The 17,938-nt window shown below is 41.8% G+C and overlaps 1 protein-coding gene across 4 annotated transcripts; it reads left to right on the top strand.

Moving 5' to 3' along the window:
- Positions 1-65: 65 nt before the first annotated feature.
- Positions 66-16,043, top strand: LOC123959354 (transcription factor MafG). 4 transcript variants are annotated; one of them, XM_046033352.1, is made up of 4 exons: positions 66-313; positions 2,348-2,462; positions 11,553-11,625; positions 11,723-16,043. In XM_046033352.1, the coding sequence occupies exons 3-4, from the start codon at positions 11,590-11,592 to the stop codon at positions 12,173-12,175; spliced, it is 489 nt and encodes a 162-aa protein (XP_045889308.1). In that variant the 5' UTR covers positions 66-313; positions 2,348-2,462; positions 11,553-11,589; the 3' UTR covers positions 12,176-16,043. The 4 variants fall into 4 exon arrangements, with proteins under 4 accessions (XP_045889308.1, XP_045889317.1, XP_045889324.1 ...); XM_046033368.1 differs by lacking the exon at positions 66-313 and adding an exon at positions 360-1,060; XM_046033361.1 differs by lacking the exon at positions 2,348-2,462.
- The last annotated feature ends 1,895 nt before the right edge of the window (positions 16,044-17,938 follow it).

Here is a 17,938-nt window from a genome sequence, read left to right as displayed (position 1 = left end):
CTAACGGGTATTAGCAGCCACAATGTAACAATAGATGGTATATTTTTGGTTAAAATTTGTTGTTGTTTTTTTTCTTGCGAGGAAAGCAGATCCTTCATGAATGGAGGCACGTGACCAAACACGGTGACGTCTGGCTCCGATACAAGAGAAAGGAATCAACAAGGAGAGCACGAGCTGGCATTTGGAAACGCTGTCGCTTCTGTCAGTGAAACTGAAATTTAACTGTACCTCTGATGTTTGGTCACCTTCGTGACGGTTTAAGAAGAGCACCTTGACAGCAGCAACTTCAGAGAGCGTCATTCTTTTTAGTCAGGTGGGTCTGTAAACCAAACAGAGTCGGTGTTGTTATGCTGAGTGTGCATGCCGTCGCCTCGCCACTGACAAGCTGGCTGCGGCTAGCTTCACGGGCTAGCATACATAGCTTCTTGCATCTATCCTCGTCAAGTTAGCCCGCTTTAAGCCAGAATTGGGATTTTAAACTAAGAGTTCCCGCATTACTGAAGCGCTGGTAATAAGTTTATTTTGAAAGCACATACCGGAAATGCTTGTGTGGTGGTCGGGAACTGACTATAGCCGGGCTTCTACTATGCTGAGATGGCAGCTAATCTTTTGTACACACTCCTGAGCGGCGAGTAAAAACATGTCATTCAGATTTTGGGGTTGATGTCGCGCGACAGCCAGCTAGCCCGTCGCTTTCCGTTGTAAACAGTGATTTCCCCAGTTGAGGAATCGCTCGCGGTGCCATAATGCTACGGTTATAGTAGGAAGGCTGAGCACGGGGATTTCCTCGCTTGCTTGTTTTGTAGGCGGGGGAGTTGTTTGTCACTATCGCAAGCAGGCGTTGAGAGGCTGCAGATCGAGTCGCGGAATGTCAAAAACTGTAACTAGGCTGCTTTTTTTTGATAAATAGTTTGTCAAAGCGTCGCGTGTCCAGCTGTATCGCAGCGCTTCTTTGCTGGTTTGTCAACTCATGCGCTTCTCGCTGTTCAAACCTGCTGCTTCATCACCTCGTTGTGAAAAGGAGCAGGAGCAAGCCGAGGCAGCGGTATAGCGAGATCAGGTTGGTTTGCAATATTTTCTCATGACATTCCTGACATAATAATGAACGTGATTGTTAAATCTGATCAGTGCGTTGGCTTTAATCGCATGCATGCGTTATTATTATTATTTTAAATCTTTTAGGAAATGCTTGTAAAACCATCGTTTCGCGATGAATTGGTTCACCTGAAGTGACAATTCATTTAACCACTGGTTAAATTGTAACAAAGGCAATGCCAAACCGAGCCTGCCGTCTTTGGCTTTAATATCACAACCAACCACAGTATTGTTTTATTATCAGAGCCAACAAACAAGCCGCTGTATTTTTATCGTGCTGAATCATCACAATGATGTATTTAGACGTTCTCAGAATCCACCCCGAAACATGGCACCACCGGACAAAGGTCTGCTCAGTGGATAAGGGTCGATGTTTATCACCGAGCCGCCGTTATTAGGGAGATGGCTCAAAAATGGTGCTGATCTGTCGTGCAAGTCAGTCATCAAGCCCTGAGCATCAAGTGATGACCATCATGCATTTATCAATAGCCTCATCTACATTCAGCTGAGAATGTACATTTTATTGCAGCGCTGTCAAGATGTGTGCATCAAGAGACGGCGGTGTTGAGTACATTTACACTAAGTGCTCAAGTGTCAACTGCGATGTCAAATCCATTTAAAAATGCATGATAAGCAATATATTATGCCTGTGTTGTTATAATGGAGTCCTGCAACGAGTGGCTGTTTAAATTGGGTCATGTGTAATTATGGGATGTATGGGAAGTTGAAAACAACATCCAATTTAGGTGGTATTTAAATTAAAATGCTGTTGCAGGGAATAGGTATTTTGGATGTGTGGTGTGCTGTAAATGCCTTTTTATTTTTGTTATTGAATAGTAGCTAAATGCTATATATTACCTGCGTTCTTGTGGCATATTTAATGCAGTATAGCACTTTGTTGCTTTTAATTTTTGCTTGGCAGATGCTCGTGTGTGTGTGTGTGTGTGTGTGTGTGTGTGTGTGACATGATGAAATTTGCTGCCTATTAGAGTACACGCTTATGGAGGGCAGGTAATGAATTATCCATGGAGAATCTCTGTGCAATTTGAAAAGTCACCTTGGAAACTGTTGAGCATATATAGGCAGGGCTAAACAGATAGAAGTTGCCCGTTCTTGCTCAGATATCCAACTTATTTCATCATCTCTGTTCATGCGAGCAGGGCATTGAAGTGTGTTTAGCAGACAGGCCAGCTCTATCAGAAGCTCGGCTTTGCAATAAAGCGTAATGCCCATCTCTGCCTTTTCTCTGCAGGTAACAAGAACAGATGAGGGCCCATGTAAGAGCCCGATGGGGCTGGCAGTGGTGTGTGGATGGAGGCAGGGAGTGATGGAGATCAGCTCTGAGATTTATCGCCTCTTGCATTGAGGTAGCGAAGATAAAATAAGGCTGGATACCACAGAGGTGAACCGAGTGCACAGCTCATACCCAGTGGCGTTGCTCAGAATGGGCAGGCGGTGGAGGGTAGAAGAGGATATTTGAGGTTGATGAAACACGAGGCAAGACTTTACACAGCGCAGAGTACAGTCTGGCCACCAACACCTCTGTATGGCCAACACAGCTGTGCCTTGGGAGTAGTTGCGCCTATTCAGGACAATTAATAGCCTGCAGAAAGGAACACAAATGTGGGATTTGTCCACAAAAGTGCTGCTTAAGCTGCACAGGGAAATGGGAATGCCTGGAAGGAAGGGAGGAAAAGATCAATATAACCCCCCCCCCCCACACACACACACACACACACACACACACACACACACACACACACACACACACACACACACACACACACACACGTTTTTGCAATACGGAGGGAATGCTGGTGATGAAACCTCTTGCAAGTGTAGCGTGGATTATGATTGCTTAGCATTGCGATATGCCCTCTCCACTTCTCAAAGTAATGCTTTCATCCAGACAGAGTAGCAAGTGTGTTTGATGAATTTCTGTTTGGAACTTGAGTTCGACTTGGCATGTTCATTACTGCTCTCTGTGTGTTCATAATTTAGATTAGCTAATATCGGACAGAACATGGAGAGCAGAAGCATAGAGCCGTGCACTGGCTGCCGTTTTTCATGTAACCTACTTTTATCTCGGCTGATTAGTGTTTTGAGACATCAGTGGTGAACTGACATTAAAAACAAGCGATTTAAACTGTACCCTAACTTGTAAGTCAAAATGAAGCTAGTAGAGGAACACAGGGAAAGAAATCAACAGTTTCCAAGCATTTTTGAGAGTTTCAGAAGACAAAATTAGACCGTTCTCCCCATGTTCTGATGTGTTCTGGGTTGGATATGTATAACATTTTCTAAGGAGGTTAAAGATAGTGAGACCTTGTTCTAAGAGAAGCAGTGTATAACCCACATTAGAAAAGAGCTCAGGCAGATCATTAAAATGCCATTAGTACTATCTGTAATGGTTCTTGACTGATTCTTTGTAAATGACTGTGGGTTTCCCAAATAAATGCCTACTATATTTGTATTCTACCTGATTAAATTATGCTGTACATGTGGGGGGATCCAGCATTCGTATGTTTTTTACTGACACCATGGGACAAAAATGACAATCATCTAATTTTATAAACGTATAATGTATTTAATTATAAAAAAACAAAATCAAAGTGACAAAAATAAAATCAATAAGAAGGGCAATCTCTATTGTTGAATACAACATGTAGATATTTATTTGACATTTATTCAGTTATTTAGCTACAGCTCCTGTGGCACAAAGAGTGAGCATGTTGGGGTTCAGTTTTTTTGCGCCAGACATAATATTCCAGCTCGTCTATGGGTAGACACTGGGTGCTGTGGGGATCAAACTCGTGACCTTGCTCTTACAACATAATGTTTTTAACCGTTAGGCCATTTTGCTGTCTTTTTTTCCGCTCTTCCACATTCTTTGATATGTGATTACCTTCATGATTTGTTCCAGTATTCTGAGCTTTACTTCAGGCTAAAATATATGCGAGAAACCAAGAGGAGGGTTACATTGAGAACTTCCCAGATTGCAGCGATCAGCTGAGGAAAACTTGAGTTAACATTCTTGATACTGAACACATGGTCATTATTTCAGACTGTATTGTGGAGTGACGCGACTGCGATGTGTTTTATTCTCGTGTGAGGCTCCATCAGATGTCCTGTAGGCAGACATCATCAATCACTTGGCATAATTTGAACTGAGCGGTGGCAGTGTTTATTAATAGGAATTAGCATCTCTGTTACTCTCAGGTAATAACTCTGACTAACTGACTGTATTTGAATCAAAGCACTCCACAGGAAAAAAAAACAAGTTGATACATTTGTTTTCATTTTTTTTTTTTTTTTTTATTTATTCAGTGATGCTGCTGAGCTCGGTTTGTTTGATGGCGTTATCACAGTGTGGTGTTTCAATTGAAGAGAATCCACCTCAAACCATAGCTGTGCAGTGATACCACTCAAAGACATGAATTATTTCCCTATTGTTTTACTTTAAATAGCATTAAAATGTTCCCCTTTTAGTCTTTTATTCTGCACATGCTCTGTAGTAGCTGTTAGGTCAATGCAATATGCATTTTATATGTATGCAACGAGTGTGGTAAAGCTCCTGGATATTTTGCCAGTGTGTGGGTTGCCTGCAACCCTTACTTCCTCTGCCAGCACAAGGCCGAAGTATCAAGAGCTATTCTCTTCCTGTTTAATCAAGTCCTCCAGGCAGATACTGTGGAAGGCCAATGAAGTCTCTTCTCCTGTCATACTGCTTCTACTAACAGAAGCGCTCGGAGAGTAAACAGCAGCAACCGAGCTTGGAAATAGATTCTGTATGTATCGAAACACTAGTTAATGCAAACCAGTCTAACCCGAGTACCTTTAAATAAGCTTCACATTATCACTGAAAACCCCTTGAGGGTGGTGATTCATGTTTTCACTTTCACTAAACCACATGAACTGGATGCAAATTCCAGACGTAAATGCACCACATGCTCTTCTCCATGGTATGACCTGCTATGTTCCATATGAGACTGTTTCAAAGCCAGCGTTTATCGTAGTACATTATGTTATGGTGTTATGTTATCTATTATTACATTGTGACAAATAATCAGTATTCAGGCATGTATATAACCTATGTAGAAAAAATATTTGAATATTGGGGAACTACAAAAAAGTTACAGAATATCTACAGAAGAAAAATACTTTATACCTTTGCTATTGATAGTAAATAGAGCAATATTGACAAATTCTGACAAGCATTAAAAACAGAATTACTACAAATTCTACTGCACAGTTATTAGCCTAAAACCATTTGTCTTAATCCTGAAAGGTGAGTCTATGAGTGAAGCATTTTTGTGCGTAAGAATTGAGACTACTCTTCAGCTATCAAATTGATACTCCCAAAAACTAGGGGGCAGTATATCATGGCAGGAGATGCGCTCTATCCGTCATTAGCTAGTTTCCTCAGTTAGCCATGTGCAGCTAACTTAGCGGACCTATTAGCCAGGCGAGTGTTTTCACATCTAACTAATCTGAGCTCCTACTATAAGAGTATTGCCTCTTGAGATACAAAGTGGTATTATGAGACAGGACAGGCTGGTGCTAGCTTGTTAGCATGCTAAATTCAGTAGATAACTCTGCAACTCAATACAAATACATCTTCTATTTGTTCATATTCTGTTAATAATAATTAATTATTTGACTGTTTTAAACTAAAATTCTGGCCGTGTTTTTAAACTATTTATGATTTTTTAAATCACTTTACATTGTCAACAAAAATAATGGTACTACAAAACAAATATTAAAAAAGGTGAGGGTTGTCAGTTGTGCTGTCATTTTATATTATTATTTCATATTGGACTTACAGCTGGGCAATAAAACCATAATGATAATAATTGCAATTTAATTTTCCATAATGACAATATGACAAATGTTCAACATATGGTAGATTTAATTCATTTGAATTACGAACAAATCAGGACTTTATCTTCTTTTTCTGTGGAAGTTTTATTTATTTATTTATTTTTTTGAGGAAAAGCTACTCATTTTACTCATGCATTTTTGGTGAAAAATAGATTTTTATCATAATTGTTTTGAATGTTCTACCTTAGATTTGTTATGTGGTCCAAAGTAGTTCAAAACCAAAATTAATTATCTGTCTATCTTTTTTCAATCTGTCACTCAGGAACAATAATCAACCTTTAAACTTGAAAGAAATAATGATTTGACATTTATCATGACAATTATCAATATAAAATTATTAATTTTTTTTTTATAGTGATAATATTTTTGGCCATATCGCCCAGCCCTAATTGGACTGAACATTTACCCTGGTCCTGCTTAAAATGCAGTGCTGTGTAAAATTTGAAATATAGCTCCTGGCCCAGGTTTAGGTGCTAGTAAATAAGGCCAGAGTCTAATCATAAGCACCCACACAATTTCTCCCTGGTTTTATCATATAGCAGGTAGAAAATCAGTCCGTCTTTTTCGAATCGTCTTTAACCTTATTTGTTAAAAAGGCACAAAAATCTTTGGATAAAATATCAGTCCCAAATTTCTTTTCAGAATGTTGGGGGGTTTTTTCTTCTCTGATTTCTATTCATTTTGATTATAGCGTTTTGATTAACTGTCCTCTTCAGCATCTCTCTATTCATCTAGCATTTTCAGGTGAAAACAATAGTAGGACAGCGTACAGACAGTTGCTCACAACAGTAAAGTCATACTGTATTTATTTTAGGGGACAGTCTTTCCAAAAGGCAGGCATACGATTTTGGTTAACTGCTATTTTGGCATTGCCCTGAACCTCCACTGGTCAAACGTATTGGCTTAGTATTTCCCCCTCTACTACAAGCGTATCACATTTCCCTTTGAAAGCTGCTGAATGATTTCCCCTCTCCCACTTTTTGTCACTCTTATTTCACGCTCTGAATACTTAGTAGTTAATAGCTTCCCTCCCCTCTTCCCATCGTACCTTTCTCTCTCACAGACGCACTCGCACACTGTTTTCTCCATACACAAGTTTCTGCCAGTCTTCCAGTAACTCTTCCAGAGCTATCAGATGAGTCTGATTTTTAATTTGCAGTTAAATGGCGCCCAACACATGCAGCCTCACTTGATAATAGACTTCACTCAGCTGAAGGGAGGAATGATTAGATCTGAATATCTAGGCAATCTTTTCAACTCCGAACTAGAAGAAGGGAGGGAGTAAAAGTAGTAGCTCTGATCAGGCATTAAGTGGTGAGAATGGCTATATATGGCATACAGGGTGATAAGGTTGGCTGGCTACATTAAGCATCTCAACCCTGATAAAGCAAGTGGACAAGAAAACAAATAAGCACAAAGCACAACTTAATGAGCCAAAGCATAATGAGAAAGTGCTGACATTAATTTTTCACACACTTATCATGTGCTTTTCAGTATCTTTGTGGTTATCATCTTTCTATTTCCTATGGAGAGTCCATGGTAATGGAGTGAGAGGCTACAAGTCTCATACATTATTGATCAAGGAAACTGAATAGGTGATCATACTGACTTCACATCCAGCTCGCTTCTTTTGTGTTGTGTTAATCGTCTAAGATGTGCAGGTTTTTTGCAAAGACAATGGGTTGAAAACGGTGCTAAACCATTCTATTGTCTAAAAACCAAATTTACCTTTGGGCCGTAGCTTCCTATGTCTCTCCTCTTGGCTGCACTACAAGTCAATAAATTTTAAACTAGTCATATGAGCAAAATGAGCCGCATTGTGCGTGAGTGAAATGCATTGTTTGGTGCGAGATGATGTTCAGCTGTTAGTTTCACAGACCTAGAGTTGCCATTGTTGGACGCTGCCTGCGCTTTCATCAGCATGCACCTCCACTGTCTAGTTTTATTCTCTTCATTAGCAAGCTGCCAGTGCCAAGTGCTCGGACGCTTTCTTTCCAAGAATTGATCATGACAAGTAAAATTTATATGTGCTTGTGTAGGTTTTGGTGATCCGTCTCCGCGTGGATACATGTGCATGTGATTAGTTGCGTGATATGCAATCCACTGTCATGTCTCAGCAAAGTCTGCGTCCCCCCCCCCATCAGTCCTCCCCAGCCACGTTTGGTATTCAGAGAGCGAACGCTGTCGTAATCTGGATTCTGAGGCAGGTTGCTGGGGTTTTTTGTTTGCTCTTATGGCCCTGATAATCTTGTTACACTGCTGTCAAGTGGAGCTGGCTCTCCCTGCAGCTCTGAAACACCACGCATGCCACCTCCAGTACCAGAAATCCCCTCCCCACTTTTCCTCCCCCACCAGTCCACCGCCATTTTGAGACAGCCGTTGATGGAAGAGCCATGGATGTATCCTTGCAGATTTACCCCCTTGAGCATCTTTATTCAGCTTCCCACCCCCACCTTAGGCAGCGAATGACAGAGTGATAAATATTCATCAGGGGGACGCAGTGCGTGGATGCTGTAGCCTCGGTTCCCCCCTCAACAATGGTCCCCTAGCTAATGGTGTCCATCCTTGGCAGCCCCCATGGAGAGATCCTCTGGAGGGGATGAGATCATTAAAGCATGACACGGGCTCAAGGCCGGACCTATCATGTCACATCAGCATTTATCCCACCCCCCACTCCCCCTTTAAGTCTCAACCTAAGCCGACCCCACCTTCGCGAGCTGTCCTCTATAGATTTAGATGAACACAGACAGCTTTTGAAGGTTGGCTGGGTTGCTCGCGTCGTGTTAGTTCAACTTCACAACTTCCTAATTGGCACCTTGGTTTTGGTCCTTGCTGAGATCAGTGGTTTTTTTTGTTGTCTTTTTTTTTTCCCTCCTCAACCTGTTCTTCTCAAGATCCTCTAAATGTGTCGAGCGTGCATTTTTCAGAAGGCTGGTTGCTCTCTCTTTCTCTCTCTCTTTTCTTCTCACCTTCTTTTCCCTCTCTCGCTCTCTCTGTCCGTCTCTCTCTCTCTCACCATCCCCTCCTTCTTCCCTTTCTCTGGGTGACCACACTCAGCGATTTCTATTTCCTGTGGGTGTGATGTCTCTCCTCCACAAGCAATCAGCTCTGATTTGTCAGCGTTCTTCCAGGCGATTCATAAAAATTCAGCAAGCACCTACAAAGACATCCGTGTCCCCTGTGCTTGCTTCCCACCTCTACAGCCAAGCTAAGGCACACACAAAAGACCTGAAATTATTAAAAGGGGGTGATACATGTGTGCGAGGGAGACACCGGTGTCTGCTGTCCATGATTGCCACTGTTAAGTGGGTGAACGTCAAATGGGCATTCTGTTGCAATCAAATCAGTGCTGCAAGTCTTAAATTTTTCCTGTCAGCTTTCTTTTGAAAATTACAGGTGTGTTTTTCCCTTTCTTTTCCTCCCTCCATGTTTGGGTGAGCATGCCTTCTTTGTCTGTGTGAGGTATGACATGCCTGGTAGTGGAAGAGAGCAGCTGTGCATTGGACCTTGTCTGTGTTGCACTGCCATGCCCTGTCATTGGTAGCCGTCTGTTGGCAGCAGCCGGTGCTGGAGGGCTGCAGCCTGGGCGCAGCCCTTCCACTGTGTCATATGGTGAGCTTTCAGCCGTGCCAGGCCATGCCTGCTATGTTTCCCTACACAGCTGTGTGGCAGAATATGCCTCTTCAGCCTCGGACAATGTGCCATCTCTCTGCATTTTCAAGACTGACTGTTTTTTTTGAACAATGTTGGGTCTAGGCGGCTGAGAGGAAAATGATAGGCTTATATGAAATTTGGAAGACGCTGCCTTTTTTTTTTTCCTGTTCTCATCCCAGTAGCTATTAGTGGAGTACTTTCCCATCTATTTGTCCATTATCTGTGCATCATCAGGCAGACCATTATCCCATTATGTTTTGCATCTGTGGTCCAAATGCTTACTGGAAATGAGTCACCACAAAGGCCGGTGAAAGGTAGGTGTTACTATCAGTCAGCTATTCATAGCCAGCCCAACAGGGATGAAAGTATCACATTTAAAAAGTCCTCTGCAGAATTGTGAAAGGTTTCTTTTTTTTTATTTTTATATGGGCATCTGCAGCTCAGGGAAACATTGCCGTTTTATGAGGAGCCAAAGGACTTTTTCAAGTGAAAGCATCAAGAATGCGAGTCACAGCCTGACCTCATGTTATGTCCCCAGCCTGTGTGATAGTGTCGTATTCAGGTCATTTTTAACAAGCGTCTGTCTGTCCCTGTTTGGCTCAGGTGACCGGTCCACCTGTAGCACCCTTTTGTTGCCATGGAGATATCCTGGCCATCTTAGTGCACTTCAGAGCTACGATTCATCTCTTCCTTTCTTTTCTGTTTTGCTATTTCTTTTTTTTTTTTTTCCTCTCCGAGGTTCTCTGCACATCATGCATATACATGATGAGTAGCTTAGTGGGTGTGTAGGCTGTAAACACATGCACACACACTGACAGTAGTTCTTTTTAGGAATTTTTTTGGGGGGATGGGGGGGGTTCTTTTGTTTCCTGTTTTGATGCTGAAAAAGTTGTAAGAGCCCACATGCATTTGTTTATGTGCTCAGCAGAAACACTGCTGGGCTGTGTAAATCAGCTTACAGAGGCAATGGGCTGGCAGGGCTGGCTGTGGCGGGTGCCTGTGTCGCTGACACAGCATTTACCGTGTGTAGTGTAAAGCACCCAGGGCCACAACTGTGTGTGTGTGTGTGTGCAAACTTATCCTGTGACAGAGCTCGCACGGTAGGGGTAGAAGGCACCAAACCTTCTGTCTGTTTTAAAACCAGTTGGTTAGATTTTTCACCTCCACAGCTTCTCTTGGTGTTCCCTCAGTACTGATGTGAATCAACTGCGGTGCAGCCCAGTTACTCTGGATGGTGGCTGCAGTAGTTACAGCGAACATCCCTTATTCATTGATTTATGGGATTGTAGTGGCACACTGGCCAAATCTAGCAGACAGGTGTGAGTGTCTAGACGGGAATAGCTGGTACAGTAGATGAAAGCTGCGTCCCCTCTGTGAGTATATTTAAGCTGAGGTCTCATGCACAGTAGGAAGGCTGAAAGGCTTTGTTTTAGTCCACCACGCGTCATCTGCTGCTGCTGCTCTCAGAGGCTGCACTTAACGAAAGTGACTTCTCACGAGTTTTGTTTTCCAAGAAATCATTTAGAATTGCTGCCAGCCAACTAAATGTCATCCTCCTTGTGACTTGCCATGCCACAGTTTGAATGCACTGCAGAATTCAAGTGAGAGTTTATAGTTCAAGTTAGAGTATATTGGAGGGGGGAGGCGGAATATATACCACCAAGACACATACCACCAATTTGTTCCCAGTGACAGGTGCAGTAATAGTCCAGGTATCACTCACTCAAGGGACTTGGCATCGCTTACAAAGAAGTGTGAAGTCCTTGACCCACTTTGTGCCTTGTGTTTTTTGAAGGACTTAGTCATGCTGTAGCTTGTTTGCCAGAACTACATTATTGCTTATTTCACAGAAATGTTCTTCCTCCAAGCTTTTCTCTGCTGGTATTGTTCTATATACTGATGGTGACTTTTCTTACCCACAGACCGACCAGCAGTACAAGTGGACGCGGCTCTTGTGGCATGACTACCACAAACAAGGGAAACAAGGCCTTGAAGGTGATTTGCATGTATGACGCAGAATAGAATTTTGTCTAAGTATGAATAATTGTGTATTCCAATGTAAAGATCAACAATAACTAATCCTCATCCCCAGGTGAAGCGGGAGCCAGGAGAAAATGGCACCAGCCTGACCGATGACGAGCTGGTGACCATGTCGGTGCGGGAGCTGAACCAGCATCTACGGGGCCTCACGAAGGAGGAGATCCTTCAGCTGAAGCAGCGGCGACGTACCCTGAAGAACCGGGGCTATGCCGCCAGCTGCCGGGTGAAGCGTGTCACCCAGAAAGAGGAGCTGGAGAAGCAAAAGGCTCAGCTGCAGCAGGAAGTGGACAAGCTGGCCACAGAGAATGCCAGTATGAAGGTGGAGCTGGATGCTTTGCGTTCAAAGTACGAGGCCCTCCAGAGCTTTGCCAGGACTGTAGCCCGCAACCCCGTCACCTCTGCCAGGGGACCTATGGCGTCTGTCATAGGGCCCCTCATCCCTGGTAAAGTAGCTGCCACCAGCGTCATCACCATCGTCAAATCCAAAACGGAGGCTAGGTCGTAGTAGCAGAAAAGGGCAGAATGAAGTTTTTCAAGACTAGTCAGTGCATTGTAACATGGCGCAGGATTACCTGTGGAAGTTCTCAGTTTTAACCCCCGATCACAAACACTAACAATATGCTTCCCAAAATCACTCTCAAAGTATGACTCAGCAGTCTGTGCCTGTCAACAGACAAATTGTGCTTTAGGGTGACACAATCAAATTGTGCGATGTAGGAGATCACAGTTGGTTTTTGAAGAACATTGGCAATACTGAAACATTTCATTTAATACTGGGTACAAGTGACAAATTCAGACTGTTAATAGGTTGCTGATTTTTTGATAAGGTATACAATGTGATGTGTCTGTTTCTTTAAGAGTGAGCTCTTAAGTTTTTTTCCGTCCTACGAATTGGCATTTGTGCAGTCTCACAACTTATCACAACCAGTAAAATAATAAATTACAGACTCGCCCATTCCACAACACAATCACTATTACCCCCTTTGCTTGTTATTATGCACTGACTGAAATTGGGATGGATAACAAATGGTCACAAACTCTTGGTGTGGATGCTACAGATGTCTTCAAAACAGCCTGACTAACCCAAAACTAGAAAATGAGTCAAATTTGTGATTTCTGTTGGTCGTCTGTCAGGAATATAAGCATGAAAGAATGCTGCCGAATCTAGCATTTATTTCTGTTTATGTGTCGGTGACAGGCTTTAATGAACTTGTCATTATCAACATGACTGGTAGATGCAATAATATATGTATGCACTGAAAATACAAAGAGGTCTTGCATATTTATGGTTTAAGTGGAAGCGTTAAAAGTGATCAGCAGCTCTTGAATGAAACAATGATATTGTTCCGGAGCTGAGTGCCATTCCAATATGACAAGATTCTTCTAAGATATCTGAAAACCTGAATGTTATAACAGTAATATCCTCGTGTTTTGTGGGGACAGTGAAATCCACAAGCATTTTGAAACATAATTTTTTGCTCATAGAGAAAAAATATGTTCAAGTCGTTTTGTTTAAAAAATATATATTACATTTTTTTGTAATTACTTGTTGACAGGGCCGTCAGATATTTCCAAAAGAAAAATCTTTACACAAGCTTTACTGTTTGAATTGTTAAGGTGTAGAAAACTTTGTCTAATGTTGAGTTCTTGGTTTTTATTACTAGGTAGATTACCTTCCATTGTTTATAGAAATACAGATGAAGAAAACAAACAAACAAACAAAAAAAATCCTGTGACATCTTTTTTGCAATTGTACCGAAAGTGGCTTACTATTGAAGTCTGATAGCTTTTTTCTAGTGACTAGGCGCGTACTGTGGGGTAGCGCGTGATGTGACGTGTAAGTGACAAGTTGGCAGTGTCGTTCACTGTATAGATGTCAATGCTGTGCTATTTAAAACAAATCTGTAGAGCTAAACTAGGTGGTGTAAACAAGGTCAATTGTCTTTGTGCGTATTGGCATCTGTGATATCCTCCGCTTCCTTGGTGTTAGTTACAAATCATATTGTCATTGAGAGTTTACCACGTTGAGCCATGGAAAGACAGAATTGGGCGAAGTGGCGTTAGTGAACATTAACTCAAAAGACTTTTTAACCTGAAGCTTCTTAAAGTGACACTGTCATTGCAGAATCCAAGTAATGGTTGCCTGGTGCTGGATGCCCTTTGAATACATCCTCTGTAACCTGAAAGTAACTGACGACCTTGTTGGGAAGATTTCATTATTGTATTCGTTCCAGCTATTTAATTGGTCTGAATTAGATCGCAGGAATAGATAGGAATAACCCTTTCGACAGACTAAATGTGAATTTAACAGAACAATTTTAGAGATTACCTGTGATCATGTTTTTTTTTTCTCTCCAAATGTTGTTGAGAAACTTCTACATAAACAATAATATTGCATCAATGAACTTAAAAAGGCAACCGCCAAATGGTGCAGCATCACTCACCCACTGGTCTTCAGATTTTCAGATTAAAAGCGGTAGGGTTTCGGCTGAGGGTTTGTATGCACTAAGCTCCTGCTTGTTTTGCTCAGGACAAAACAGGTCACTCTAAAAAATGAACAAACCATTCTAGGTAAGAAGAGGGGGAGGCAGGGGATGGCAGCTCTATTCGTTTTTTTTTCTTTTCTCTCTTCAAAGTTTTTTTTTATTATTATTTTTATAATAAGCATGTCATAAAGGGCTTCAATCCACACTCAGAAAGAGACACAGCACCACCACGTAGAATTACAATCAACAGCAGCTGCCAGCAGCGCTCCTTCAGTGCCAAGTGTCGCATAACACTCCTGGGCCTCTAAAAGGAATTTTAACAGTGAAGGAGTTATACACCTCAAGGTGAAAGTAGTTGCGTAAAGACATTATCAGAATGCACTTCATCCAGATCTCACTCTCCTGCTGGTCAGAATGTCTTCTAGTGTCCACAGTCAAGTCTCAAAATGACGCCTCAGCAAAACTCCATGCCGGAGTCCTGGGTGCTGGTTATACTGTCCTCTCCTCACTTTGTCAACACGCTTCGCTATCTACATTGACTGGTTAACTGTGGGAAAAATATATATCTTGACTCTTGACATAGCCCAGTATTGATGTTGGCGTCCTTATTGCTGTGGCAGTCTTGTGGAGTGAATCTTTTTTCGTGTCAAGTGTCTTTTTAAAAAGGTGTTCGAGTGGCACCGTCGACCAATCTCTCAATCTCCGCTAGAGATGACGAGTCTCTTTCTCACACATTACAGGTGTATAATATGTAGCTACAGTAGGTATTAATGACCATTGTGAAAAAGTGACCCTTAATATGCAACTCAGTGGAAAGGTGTGAAAGAGTAGATGTAAGAGTAATCAATATTGTCAAAGTGACTATAGTCTGTTATTGACTCATTCTTCTTGCTGTTTTGTAGTTTTAATTTTTTTTTTTTTTTTGCCCTCAGATTTTGAAATCCCTAAATGGAAAAGCAATTGGCCCTTGTTTATACGAGCTAACATGTTAAAACTGTAACGGTGTACAGTGTTTTAAAAGGAATCGTGGGACAGTTGCACTCAAGCCTTACTCACTAATTACTCTGGTCTTAAATTAGCTGAATTACCTGATCCATAATTTGGGTTTTGGATATCTGACTGAAAGATATTGCTATTATATAAATGTTTGTTGAGTGAAATGGATGCTACAATAGATTCTGTCACAAGGGCCACTTGCAATATTTAGTTTTCTTTGGTATGCCTGTTTGTGCGCGCGTGCGTGTTTTGTACGTTTGAGGTTCCTCTGCTGCTACACCAGTCATTAATGCTCGTTGTTTGCTGTCGCATCATCCACAGCATTTCTGTTCTCATCATGTGTTGGGTGTGTATTTGAAATTGATCTTAACACTGTAATTTGTTCTGCAGATTTAATTTTTAATTGGTTATGGCTTTTTTTATTTTTCTTTCTTTCTTTGTATGTTTTTTAGAGAGGGTACATAACAGCACTTGTGTGGCAGTTGAATTTGATAGCTCTCAAGAAGTTGGCTTTTTTCATGAAATTATGCTTTGTAAACAAGTTGACTGTGCAGGTTTTTTCCTCTGTGTTTCAAAGGTATAAAAATCTGACTAAAGCAAAGTAATACAAAGTAAATAATCTGTTTTTGTTATTTTTCTGTATGGGTTGTAATAAAATATTGCAGTACTTTGTATGGAAAACAGACAATAGTTAATTGTAACTATTTATAAATTAAATTATTGTACTTTTTGCAATCTGTAGATAAGTACTATGTATTCATATATACAGTAACAACTGTGGATTTAAACGTGATTCTCTGAGGTGTCTAAGTTATTGATGTATATATTGTATGTTTGTTGATACAGCTTACTTTATTTTCTATAAGACCAATAAAAATGTTTGGAAAAGGATTTTAAGCACTACCACTCTGTCTTTGGAGGCTTTTAAACACTGTTGAAATTGGGTTTTTGTCATATTCTGTGGCGTCATTGACCCACTTTGATACTTGTAAAAATAAACTGGCGGGGAAGGCTTTTTGCCGTCCAGGGTGGGTTTTAGAAGACAGCGATCATTTAGATGGCACGATTTCTTTTTCTGTGATCCAAAAAAAGCCGTTGGGCGACCCACTTTGGCTAACCTCGGTGGACATATTTTTGGCCCGACACGAGTAAAACATTAGAGTCATGAAGGATGTCTAGGTGTGCTTGTCCTAGATTAGGAAGAGTAGTGAGTTAGTCATCTGTGCTCCCCATGGGCCTCCTAAAACGCCCCCCCCCCCCCCCCCCCCCCCCCCCCCCCCCCCCCCCCCCGTCTCAGCGCACCTCATCAAACATCACCCTCCTCAGCAGCGTCTCAACCCCAGCACGTTCACAACGCATCTCCTGAGAGAACATGCAGAGACAAAGAGACAGATGGCTGAAGACAAGCTACATCTTACCACTCAGTCCTGCAGGGCAATACTAAACCCCAGTGAATCTGCAACACTGCAGCGCGCACTGTTCTTCTCTTAAATGGAGGAAGCTCCTACAGGTCTGTGTGACCTGTGCCTTAAAACAGACTCCCCTCCCTCCTCAGATGCCTGCCCCAGACAAACCCGATGGCCTCTGAAGAGTTGATTAATTCGGCGGGTTGGGTTAAGGTGAGCTGGTGGGCAATCTAGGACAGCATTCTTCATCTTCACCCACTTCGGCAGCAGGTGCCTGCCCCAGTTCTCCGACCACAGCCCCGCTGTACAATTAATGTTGCCATTCCCCGTCAGCAAGGCCGTTCATTTAGCACGTCCCTGCCTTGCCAAAAGCTTGGCATGAGGGGGCTCCTCTCCGCAAATGTCACCAATAGCAGAGGACATGCATGTTTATGTGAAAGATACTAGCCTAGAAGTGTGTGTGTTTCTTCTTGTTCACATCAGCAAATATTTGAATCGCTTAAAGCTGTTGTGATGGTGCACAATGAGGGAGCAAACCAAACTCTTATCACCATATTAAACAGCATGATTTTTTCAGATAGTGCTTTCCCAGCAACAAGAAAGAGCCAATGTGCATCCCTGCCAGATAAAGGAGGAGAGACAAGACTACAGGTACCAGGATACTAAATATTACTGCTTGAGAAAAGTTAACCTGGCCCCAGCGTAGCCATTTGTGGGTCTGGGTTTCCCTCTGCTGGCACTTCTGTGTAAAGACTTTGTGTGATTTAACAGGTTTTTTTCCCCCCACAAGATGACGCCACATTGTCTTAACAGAAGGATTTCCCCTACAGTGCACATTTTTATTGTATCAAACAGAAAAGCCCACTTGGTGTCTGAAAGTCTGCAATATTCCCCAAACCTATCAGCTATTGTAATTCTCATTCCCAGAATTACTCCAGGGTAGGTTAATACTACAAGTAAAAGTCCTGCATTCAAAATGTTACTTAAGTATAAGATTTAAAGTATTTATATCAAAATGTACTTAAAGTGCCTAAAGTGAAAGTATTCATTATGCAGAATGGCCCAATTTTAGATTAATATACCGCACTGTGTGTGGAAAAGATGCTGTGAAGTAATAATGCTTTAAAATTCTATTTATCAATTAACAAAATGCAAAGTGAGTGAACATAAGAAAAATCTAAATCAAATCAATATTTGGTGTGACCACCATTTGCCTTCAGAACAGCTGTTTTTGAACTCAACAGGTAGGTTGGCCTAAACATCTTGGAGAACTACCCAACATTCTGTGGATTTAGGCAGCCTCAGTTGCTTCTCTCGCTTCATGTCATCCCAGAAGCGATGATGTTGAGATCAGGGCTCTATGGTGGCCAAACCATAATT

Source organism: Micropterus dolomieu, linkage group LG02 (assembly GCF_021292245.1).
Source record: "Micropterus dolomieu isolate WLL.071019.BEF.003 ecotype Adirondacks linkage group LG02, ASM2129224v1, whole genome shotgun sequence".
NCBI lineage: Eukaryota > Metazoa > Chordata > Actinopteri > Centrarchiformes > Centrarchidae > Micropterus > Micropterus dolomieu.
This window is presented reverse-complemented; position numbering and strand designations above follow the sequence as displayed.

Bases quoted from the DNA above. Each gene is read 5' to 3' on its own strand.
- LOC123959354 (XM_046033361.1), top strand. From the start codon at position 11,590: ATGACTACCACAAACAAGGGAAACAAGGCCTTGAAG. The intron at 11,626-11,722 runs GTGATTTGCATG...CCTCATCCCCAG, and splicing joins AGGGAAACAAGGCCTTGAAG to GTGAAGCGGGAGCCAGGAGA.